Source organism: Eptatretus burgeri, chromosome 7 (assembly GCF_056783735.1).
Source record: "Eptatretus burgeri isolate ZD-2024b chromosome 7, Ebu_testis_v1, whole genome shotgun sequence".
Classification (NCBI taxonomy): Eukaryota; Metazoa; Chordata; class Myxini; order Myxiniformes; family Myxinidae; genus Eptatretus; species Eptatretus burgeri.
This window is the reverse complement of record NC_140967.1, coordinates 88,694,763-88,706,268: the sequence shown is the minus strand read 5'-3', so window position 1 is coordinate 88,706,268 and position 11,506 is coordinate 88,694,763. Positions and strand designations below refer to the sequence as shown.

The 11,506-nt window shown below is 49.4% G+C and overlaps 1 protein-coding gene across 7 annotated transcripts in view; it reads right to left on the bottom strand.

Moving 5' to 3' along the window:
* Window positions 1-11,506, bottom strand: part of USP34 (ubiquitin specific peptidase 34) — a 341,601-nt gene that overhangs the window by 150,460 nt on the left and 179,635 nt on the right. For all 7 annotated transcript variants that reach the window (XM_085890368.1, XM_085890370.1, XM_085890369.1 and 4 more), the window contains 3 exons: window positions 5,900-6,103; window positions 5,571-5,653; window positions 5,348-5,388 (listed from right to left, as the gene is read on the bottom strand). In XM_085890368.1, coding sequence (XP_085746494.1) covers window positions 5,348-5,388; window positions 5,571-5,653; window positions 5,900-6,103 — 328 coding nt within the window. The remainder of the gene's footprint in view (window positions 1-5,347; window positions 5,389-5,570; window positions 5,654-5,899; window positions 6,104-11,506) is intronic.

Genomic DNA, 11,506 nt, shown 5'->3' with positions numbered 1-11,506 from the left:
GCGGCCTGTGCAGGAACTTTACCGGCAACCAAAAACGGAGTCGCAAAATGGCGGTGCGGCCGCACCTCAGCGCGGCACGAGGCGTGAGCGGGTTGGTATTAATAGCACAACGAGCCGCACGGCACGGGGAAGCGCTCTCGCCCACCGGTTCAAGCCACGAACGGCAATTTGGATGCGATGAGGGGCAAAATGGATGGGAATATGCAGGCATTCAGGAGCGATATGCGAACACTGCGGGGCGAAACGCAGAGCATGGGGCTGAATCTCCAGGCAGGGCAAGAGGCACTAAAGAAGGAATTGGAGGAAGCAAAAGGCAAAATGGCGAAGGAGATCGGCACGATACGAGAGGAGGTGAACGAATTGAAAGGGAGTGTAAAAGGTGTGTGGTCCGCGATGGAGGTGGGCAAGAAGGACGTGACAGGCGAAATAATGACGGTCGGACAGGGGGTGAAAGAAATTAAAAAAGAAAGACAAGAACAACTGAAAAAGAAAGAAAGGTTGAAGTACGCAGAGATAATGAAAGAACGACGAATGAAACGGGAAAAGGAGATCGGACAATTGAAAGAAACAATGAGATTGGAGAATGAAGAACATGAGAGACAAAAAACAAAAAAGATATGAAAACAAAAAAAGGGTGGGGTAGAAAACAAAACGATATGAATTTGAAATTAACCAACTCAAGGAGAGAGCAAAGTTGGAGTCCACAAAGATGGAAAAGCTCCGGAAAGATAATGAACAACTTATGGGGCTCAGAGAGGAAGAACGACTCAAATGGGAAGGAAAATGGAGCCAGGAAGAAATGGAAATAATGAACGAGGTGATGGAATTAACAGAGACACAAAGGGAGACGCAGGAATTAAAAGAAATAACAGAGACATGGGAGATAGAGGGTGAATTAAAAGAAATTAAAGACGAACACACAAACATGGAGTTAGCAAGGGACAATGAGGGAGGCTCAGGGAATGTTTGGTGGCCCGCTGCATGCAGCAGGATAGCCTTCTTCAGGAATGAGGGGAGGGAATATGCCCCCTTGAAGCGGATCGCGACCAGGTGGGTCCGGCCGAGCTTAACGAGTTAGAGTGGGCAAGTGCTGTGAACGGGTACACGCGGAGCTTGGGGGGTATGGAGGCCCCGGGACCCCTTGTGGTAGCGCAAATCCCCAGTGTGATTGTCCCGGTGTGTGTGTGTGTGTGTGTGTGTGTGTGTGTGTGTGTGTGTTTACGAGTGTGGTGAAATGCGTGAGTGAAATGGAGTGCGTAAGTAAAATGGCCTGCGTGGGTCAAAGGCCGTGTGTGAGAGAAACTGCATGTGTGAGGTCGCAGTATGAAAGAGAAATGGCGGTTGGTATGCGGGAACACGCAACCGCGTGTCCGAGTGAGAGTGTGATGGCAAGGTGTGTAAGCGACATGGCACGTGGGAGTGCGTGTGTTGAATGGCGACGAAGACGGCGCCAGACAAGTGACAAAGGCCGAGTAGCGGCCGTAGCCGTTTTGAGGACTGTGCCGGATTCGCATGGTAGCGCACTCGGGGTCCGTGCTGTGCTTCGCATGAGGCCGCCGCCTGCGTGCCTGCGCGAGTGAAATCCGGTCCGGAAACGCACGCGGTGGATGTAAGCCGATCCCGCGGACGGACAGAAGGTAGGCTGGGAGATGAATTTGGATCGGATGGGTTCTCCAGGCGAGCGTGTGTGTAAAGCTCTATGTGGCCTGCGCCGCGCATTCTGTTCGCAGAGCGCACAAAGCGGCTTCCCTGATGCGTTACGCGTGCCCCGACTTGTGCGAGAAATCGCGCGGGTTCGGGGTGCGAGTGACGTCATCGGGGATTCCGCGGCGCGGGTTACGGACGAGCAGAGCACGTGTGCTCGCGTGGGGAAACCCTCGAAACGCGAGGCTTGCTTGGGATGCGCAGGGTGACGTCGTGGCTGCACGAATGGTTGGAATCCGTCAGAAGGGAAATCCCTGCTGGATGTTACCGTCTGAGAAGGGACGAGGTGCGCGAAGCGTGAACAGCTGCCATGATGTCACGGGAAAAGAGCGCAGGTTGCGAGTTTCCGCGCTGGTGCACATTAAAAGGAAAAAAAAAAAGCAAACCTCGCCACTTCGGGTAAACAGGATTCCCTGGGCAGGTGTGGAAGACCCCCTTGCTTCGGGCACAGGAACACCCGAGTTAGGGGGATGGGTTAGTATAGTTAGACCGGCTTCATGGGGCAGGGACAAGTCCTCATGGGGCCCGTGGAATGGTTAGTTTGTGGGAACGTCAGTATAGATTTAGGTTCTGGCAGTGTTCTGGGCCCTGTTCTTTTTCTGGTTTTCATCAATGATCTCTCTGACTGGAAAATCCTCTTAATCCCTTTGCTGATGACTCCACCCTCTGCTGTACCATCTGTCATCCCTCAGACCGGCAAGCCGCAGCCTCTTCACTCCCTGCAGATCTGGATAAAATCACAAACTGGTCCAACACGTGGAAAACGTCTTTCAACCCTGACAAATCTCACAATCTCACCGTGTCTCTCCGAAAGGACCGTCTGTAACCCCCCCCCCCCCAACTACTTCCTCAACGATCCTCTTGAAGAAGTCCTTTCATTCAAGCTTCTGGGTCTCACCATCTGTCATGATCTTACTTGGGAAAGCCACATTTCTAAGCTGGCATCCTAAGCCAGTCGCCGAATGGGCATCCTCCATCATGCAAAGTCCTTTCTTAGCACACCTAAGCTACTGACCACATACAAGCTTTCGTCTGCAGCCTGATGGAGTACTGCTCTCCTCTCTGGACTGATGCACCCGCCTCTCACCTTTCTCGGCTTCACGCTGTGCAAACCAAGGCATTCAGGATCAATGGCATCTCCGCGATGAGGCTGAGTCTTTCGGTGGGCCTGTCTGTCTATCTGTCTGTCTGTGTCTTTCTGTGTCTTTCTCTCTCTCCCTCTCTCTCCCCCCCCCCCCCGCAGTGAGGTCAGCGGTATTTCTTTCTTCTAACATCTCCTCTCCGGCCTCGCCCCCCCCACTCTGTCTGAGATTTGTCCCCCCCCCCTCGCGCCCCAATAATTCCACAGGGGCTCAAGGTCCACCAGCAACCCCCTTTTGGTAAAACTATGAAAATCAAGAATCACTGCTCATTCTCACTCTTTCATTCTTCTTTTTTCACACTTTTGAAACAAACTCCCACACTCTCTTCAATCCCATTCTTCCCTCCAGGTCTTCAAAACAGCTGTTCACCACCACCTCTTATCTTCCCCCACCCAAAACCACGATCTTTTCTACCTCCATTAATCCATCCCAAACCCACCTCCTTCAAATCCCCTGCTTTCTTTGCTGAAACTCCCTGTCATGTAAGAAACTGGAAGTCTCTGTAGTATCCATCTTGTTTACCCTGTGTACCCCACCCCATCCCTCTCCCTTCCACAGATCTCACGTCTCTGTGTCACATTGTTTTTTTTGTTTGTGCTAACAAGAGGGCCCTCTCCCACCCCTCTTGTCTCCTGCTCCCCTTATTGTACGTTCTGTGTGTTAGCTCTCATACGAGCCTCGACAGTATTTGCAACAAAAAAACAACTAAAAAACGTTCAAACTCAGTCATGCTGTGTGGGGAGCATTGAAAGACAGCATTTTTCAAGTCGTGCCACAGATTTTTCGATTGGATTTTGGTTAGGGCTCTGACTGGTCCACTGAAGGACATTTATCTTTTTGTTACTTAGCCACTCCAGTGTAGCTGTGACTGTGTGCTTTGGGTCGTCATGTTGAAAGGTGAACTTCCGTCCAAATTTCAACTTTCTCGCAAAGGGCAGCAGGTTTTCCTCTAGGATTTTTCTGTATTTTTCTCCATCCATTTTCCCTTCTGTCCTGACAAGTGCCCCAGTCCCTGCTGATGAGAAACATCCCCATAACATGATGCTGCGACCACCATGCTTGACAGTAGGGATGGTGTTCTTTGGGTGATGTGCTGTGTTGGGTTTGCGCAAAATGGTACGCTTTGCATTTAGGCCAAAAAGTTCCATCGAGGTTTCATCAGACCACAAAACTTTTTACCACATGGCTTCATAATCGCCAGAGTGTATTTTTTTTTGCATACCTCAAATGGGACTCAAGGTGGGCTTTTTTGAGTTATGGTTTTTTTCTTGCCACCCCACTGTACAGGTCACACTTGTGGAGTGCTTGGGATATTGTTGTCACATGCACACAGAGACCAGTCTTTGCCATAAATACCTGTAGCTCTTTCAAAGTTTCCATTTGCCTCTTTGATCAGTCTCCTCTTTGCTTGGTCATCCAGTTTAGAGGAACGGCCTGATCTAGGCAGAGTCTTGATGGTACCATACACCATACTTCATAATTATGACTTCTTAATGATTGTCTTGACTGTGCTCCAAGGGATATTCAAAGCCTTTGCAATATTTTTATACCCATCCACTAATTTGGGCCTTGAAACAACTTTATCCTGGAGGTCTTTTGAAAGCTCCTTGGTATTCATGGTTGAGTCTTTGCTGTGAAATGCACCACCCAGCAGAGGAAATATACAGGAACTGCTGATTTGATTCTGAAATAATCAGAATCGCTACAATTTAACACAGGTGGAGGCCAGTTAACTTGGTGTGTGATATTGAAGGTGATTGGTTACACCTGATCTAATTTACAATTGCTATTGTAAGGGGGGTGAACACTTATCCAACCAAGATATTCTAGTTTTGTATTTTTAATTAATTTTCTGAAATTTGTAGAATTTGTTTTTCACTTGGAAGTTGTGGGTTACGATGTGTAAATAAAGGTGGAAAAGTCTGAATTAATGCAACTTAATTCCAGGCTTCAAGGCAACAAAAGGTGAAAATTTTGAAAGGGGGTGTAAACTTTCTATCGGCACTGCAAACAACACGTTACATTCGTTCTTCCTGCCTGTTATTTATGTCCCTTATAATACCCTTGAAAACAATAAGTTTCCTGTTTGGAATGATTTTCCATTTCGTTTGACTGTCAGACAGGCAGACTGAGTAAAGATATTATCTCACGTGTCTCTGTGCATGTGCAGTCGGGATGAATTCTAAGCCAAAGTACGTTAAAAAGACAAACTTGTCATTTTATTCATGTTCCGATTTGGCCTCAAAATATAACATTCCATTTAAATATGCTGTTCCTCGCTCACAAACTGGCAATCGTAAACTGACAAGACGGACAGACAGACGTACAGACTTAACCCAATTGCTTAAACCCACTTTTTGCCTCGCGTATGTGGGGTAATAACAGTGGCATGCTTATGAAGACTGACAGCCCACTTAAGTGGCCTCTCAACAAGCAAGGAAATTTGTGCTGCAATATCAGAGAAGGATCCACAATCCTCAGGCTATGGAGGTTTGTCTCACCTTCATGTTTTGTCTTGTCCGTTGGCTCTACTTTCAGTGTCCTACAACACAAACCAAAACACCAATTACAAACACATAAACCACCCCCCCCCACACACATACACACACACACACACACACACACACACACACACACACACACACACACACACACACACACACACACACACACACACACACACACACACACACACACACACACACACACACACACACAACTTGCCTTTCTGGGAGTTTGTTGTAGGTGAAGGATACTGTCATGAGGTGCTTTAAAAGGTCGCTACCATTAACAAGCTTCAAAAATGTCTGCAAGAGGAAGTACAAGCAAAGCAGCTTACGATCAAATTCAAACTTCAACAAAAAAATTCTCAGTTGGACAGACAAAAACAAGAGAAAAAGCAAAATAAAAATTAAAATAAAAACCTTCTCCTGAAGGTTGAGTGATATTGATTAATGAAACTTCATTACGATTACGTGCAACACACCCAAAAAAGCAAAAATTAGCACCGTTAATATAACCCCATTAAAACAGGAAGTTTAAAAAGCACCAACGTCGGTGAGCCGTGGGATAATGAGAGAGCTCCTTGTGTGATCGGCACCGGTTTTGCGACCCTTGGTTGGCCACGTGCGTTTGCGTGTGCCCTCCACCACAGGTGACCAGGTGAAGATGTCAGCAAAGGAAATGTCAAAATCTGCCGGCTCCACAGCAAACTGGCAGATCAGCTTGAGGAGACAGGCCAAGCAATCGAGCTGCCACTGTAGAAAAGGCAAAGCAAGACGACTTGTCATCTGGCACGTGACTCGTACCGAACCTCATATGAACAAAGGTACTGATTGCACAATGTAAATGCAAATACTGTATACATTTTATAAGCCATTTAGGCAACACAGCAATCGCAGAACATGCAATGAAAATCTCAACGTCATTCATTCAATGAGCTGAATACCAAAGTCTTCTATGGCTCGAGACATGATAACTATACAGATTCCATGAAGGCAAATAAAACGAGGACAAGCAATCAAAGATTGCATACCCTCACCAGGATTTGTTTTGTGTCGTTTTATGGTCCGTATGTTAGACGTACTTCGATTCCAATTGGACCGTACATACTGTTACGGCTGTGGAAATTCGCAGACCACCATAAAGGTCCTTAGTTCAGTTAGATCGATAAGTCTGTGTTCAGTTAGATTTCCCCACCGTTGTTTAATGGAAATTTATTCGTGTCACAGGGCTGTGATCTTTGAGATAGTCGTTTTTCTTTACTATCGTTATTTTGGACCAACCACCACAACCACCTTCACAACGCCACCATCACAACAACCAAGATCGCCTCAACCACCAACCACAACCAAACCACCATCACCAACGTCGCTCTCAAACAACCGCTTCAGATCCACCGTCCTCCCACCACAACAACCACAACTCTCAACAAACCACACCATCCTCATCACCTCAACCACAACGCCAACCACAATTACGCCAATCACGTAACCACCTTCCCCACTACGCCAACTACCGATCCCCTTCTCCATAAACCAAATCGCAACCCTCTCCGCTCATGAAGGCCATTTCTGCGGAGGAAAAGGAACAAGGGATTTCGATAACGTGAGGGAAAAACAAGAAGGAACATCAGTGGCGCACGGATTTTCCCGCCTGCTTTTCCCGCGCTTTGGTGTGGGGGAAATGCAATTCGAGCCAGAGGTCAAAGGTCATGTGAAGGAGGGGCCTCATTTTGGGGGAATGAATCTCCCTAGGCCTGGGCCATGTAACGATTCCCTTGCCCCCCCCCCGCGCCGCGAGAGTGGGGGGGGGAGGGCGAGAGGGTTGGACATGGGCAACGCCCGTTTTCTCGAAGCTTCCCGCAGGATCTCGAAGGAGGGCGGAGCAAGAAGCCAGGAGGAATATAAGGGTGCACAGGAGCCAAGTCGTGTGTGTGGTTTCTTTTGGTGGCTTCTTCTTCCTGGTCGGGATCTTCGACTCGTGGTGGCCTGACTGTGGAGAAGCGGTCCGTGGAACGACCCGTTCGTTGGAGCTCGCGGTCGGTGGGGAGTCCGGGCGTGGCACCAGGGACGCGGACTGGAGGCGCTGCTCTGCCAGCTCTGTGGCGCAAACCTGCGCGCCCGAGTGTAGAGCGCCGGAGAGAGCTCGCCGGCCCCGTGGAAGGCCCAAGTCAGCCGCGGCTATCCTAGCTGCCGTGGGGACAGACGTCGCGACTCGCCCATCAAGGCACCACGAGGGTGCAGGTCACCTGCAGCAGTCTCGTGAGGCCAGTTCGGTCACCAAGGCTCCACGGTATAAAGGTCCACGAACCCTGTCTGACTCCCTTGTCTTTGAGGGTAGTCTTTTCTTTTCTTTTGAATGAATGTTGGTGGCGCCATCTATAAGTAGAACTGTGTAAGTGCTGTACATTGATAATTGCTTATAGTCAGTTGTAGTGCTTTTGTTGCCTGTATACATGTTTGCATTGCTTACTGCATGCGTGTTTAGTATACCCTGTGTACGTGTGTCATAGTAAATAAATGTGCTTGGTTAAATGTACACCGTTCGTTGCGTCCTCTTTCCCCTATTGGAATACAATCTTGCACTGCGGAATAGTAGTTGGGTTTTAAACACCCGGTAAATAGAATCGGATCCGGCAAGGTCGGGCGATAATACCCGCTCGGTTATCACTGCAGAATGGAACGGACCGCTTGAGCGGTTCGTGTCCAAACCGACCTGCGTCGAGGTACGGTCTCCCGGTAGGCGACCCGCGCGAGTACTTAGGTATATCGATATTCAGCGATTGACCCTATTTTGCGGGGGTAGAAAATTGGCTAGGCCATGGTGGGATTAAGAACCCACCCATAACAGGGTTCTGGCGTTGTTCCGGAAGGTCACGACTGAATTGTCCATCTGGTGGGCGACGCGGCTACTATTAGTGAAAAGCGGTCGTTCGCACGCCGGTGGGCGCGAATTCGTAACACTGGTGTCCAGGAGTGTGGGATTCAAATCCATCCCGCCTCCAACTAGATTCACGGGAATCGGTTCAGGGGTGTGGGAGCGACCCTCGATTCCCATCAAATTGCGAGTGGTAAAAATTATTCCGAGAAGCAAGATGGCAGTTCAAGGAGAAAGGGAGCAGGGGGTAATAGAGTTAGAAATGTGTTTTGAGGTAGGATCCATGGCCCGGGACGGTTCTTTTTATAACCCCACCGCTAATTGCAATCAGTGGGAGCGCTCACCCTCATTCACTGAGCACGAACTTTGCCGGCAAACAAAGACGCAAAATAACGGCGTGATCGCACTCCAGCGCAACACGGAGCAGGCTGCTATTAATGGCACAGCGAACGGCACGGCACGAGGCGGGGCTCCCAACCAACGATTCAAACCACAAGATCATGGCAGGCGAGGCTGGCGGACATTGGCGGGCTTCGGGCACAAAACAGAGAAATATCTGGGAAAACTAAAAGAAAACGGTGAGAGAACAAATGAAAGGAGAGAGCAAGCATGCAAAAGAAGTGCGGAAATGAGAAAGGAATGAGAAAAAAAAGCTTCTGAGTTACGGAAACACCAAAGCAGGGAGAGGGAACTACAAAACGAGCTGAGGATGTTAAGAGAGGAAAGAAACAGAATGGAGAATGAAACGTTAAGGAACCACACTGTGCAGATCGAACAGTTAGAAGCCAAGGCCAGATTAAAGGAGAAAGCGAGGTTTGAGTACGAGGAGAAAGTGAAAGAAACGAGATTGCAGAATGAGAAACAAAAAGAGCAGCGAATGAAACACAAAAGGTAGATTAACCAAATTAAGGAAACCACGAGATTGGAGAAGGAAGGACATGAGAGGAAACAAGAAAGAGTAGTGAGAGAACAGCGAATGAAACACAAAATGGAGATTAACCAAATTAAGGAAACCACGAGATTGGAGAAGGAAGAACAGGAGAGGAAACAAGGAAGAGTCGTGAAAGAGCAACGAATGAAACAAAAGAGGGAGACTAGCCAATTGAAGGAAACAACGAGATTGGAGAAGGAAGAACAGAAGAGGAAACAAGAAAGAGTAGTGAAAGAACAAGGAATGAAACAGGAAAAGGAACCAAGCCAATTGCAAGAAACAATGAGATTGGAGACTGAAAAGCATGAGGAACAGTGGGAGAGAAAACGAAGACTATATGAATTTCAAATTAACCAACTCGAGGATAGAGCTAAATTTGAGGCCACAGAGATGGAAAAAACTCCGGAAAGATAACGAAGAACTCAAAAAGTTTGGAGAGAAAGAACGACTCCAATGGGAAAGAAAATGGAGCCAGGAAGTAGAACAGCACAATAATAAGGGATGTGTGACATCACCACAGGGAGGAACGTTGGTGGTGCGGGACTTGATTGACATCACTCGTCGGACGAAACAACGATAAGGGCAAACCTTGACAAAGGAGACACAAATAAAAATGGAGACGAGGGAAATAACAGAGACAACGAAGGAAATAGAAGTATTGCCAGCGACACGGGAGATAGGCCGTGTCGAGACTGAATTAAATAGAACGAAGGAGGAAGCAGAGACAAAGATCCAGGAAGAAACTAATAGACACGAAGAGCCAACAGAAATAAATTGTATAGAGACGCGGGAGATAGAAAAAATAGAGGAGAGACTACACGATAAGGACGGGGTGGAAGAAACTGAACACACACACACACACGTAGTTAGCGGGGGACAATTAGGGGGAGCTCGGGGAATGTGTCGTGACCCAGTGCAAGCAGCCGGATAGCCTCCTTCAGGAATGGAGGGAGACGCTATGCTCCCTTGAAGCGGATCTCGACCAGGTGGGTCCGGTCGTGCCGAGCGAGTTAGGAGGGGCGAGTGCTACGGACGGGTACATGCGCAGCTTGGGGGATGTGAAGGCCCTGGGACCCCTTATGGTGGCGCAAATCCCCAGTACGAATGTCCCGGTGTGTGTGTTTACGAGTGTGGCCAAATGTGTGCTGCAATGCGCGCAGAGCGTGGGTGAAAGGCGTTGTGTGACAGGAACCGCGTGTGCAAGTAGTATGGTGTGTGTGACAGAGACCCCGTGTGTGATTGAAACACCGCGTGTGTGAGTAGTATGGTGTGTGTGATAGAGACCCCGTGCGTGAGTGAAAGGCGTTATGTGAAAGAGACAGCGTGTGTGAGTAGTATGGTGTGTCTGGGTGAAAAGGAGTGCCTTGGTGAAAGGCGATGTGTGAGAGAGACCGCGTGTGTGAGGTGGCAGTACGAGAGAGAGATGGTGGTTCGCATGCGAGAACACGCAGCCGCGTCTCCGAGTGTGAGTGTCATGACAAGGTGTGCGAGTGTCGTGGCACGTGGGAGCCTGTGCGCGGGAGTGTGACGACGACGGTGCCTGACGGTGGACAAAGGCCGAGTAGCGGCCGTAGCTGTTTTGGGGACCGTGCCGGGTTTGCATGTAACGATTCACTCGCCCCCCCCCCCCCCGCGAGAGGGGGGGCCGAGAGGGTTGGACATGGGCAACGCCCCTTTTCTCGAAGCGTTCCGCGGGAGCTCGAAGGAGGGCGGAGCAAGAAGCCAGGAGGAATATAAGGGCGCGCAGGAGCCAAGTCGTGTGTGTGTGGTTTCTTTTGGTGGCTTCTTCTTCCTGGTCAGGATCTTCGGCTCGTGGTGGCCTGTCTGTGGAGAAGCAGTCTGTGGAACGACCCGTTCGTCGGAGCTCGCGGTCGGTGGGGAGTCCGGGCGTGGCACCAGGGACGCGGACTGGAGGCGCTGCTCTGCCAGCTCTGTGGCGCAAACCTGCGCACCCGAGTGTAAAGCGCCGGAGAGAGCTCGCTGGCCCTGTGGAAGGCCCGAGTCAGCCACGGCTATCCTAGCTGCCGTGGAGACAGACGTCGCGACTCGCCCATCAAGACAACACGAGGGTGCAGATAACCTGCAACGGTCTCGTGGGGCCCTTTCGGTCACCAAGGCTCCAAGGTATAAAGGTCTACGGATCCTGTCTGGCTCCCTTGTCTTTGAGGGTAGTCTTTGCTTTTCTTTTGAATGAATGTTGGTGGCACCGTCGATAAGTAGAACTGTGGAAGTGCTGTACATTGATAATTGCTTATAGTCGGTTGTAGTGCTTTCGTTGCCTGTATACGTGTTTGCATTGCTTACTGCATGCGTGTTTAGTATTCCCTGTATACGTGCGTCGCCGTAAATA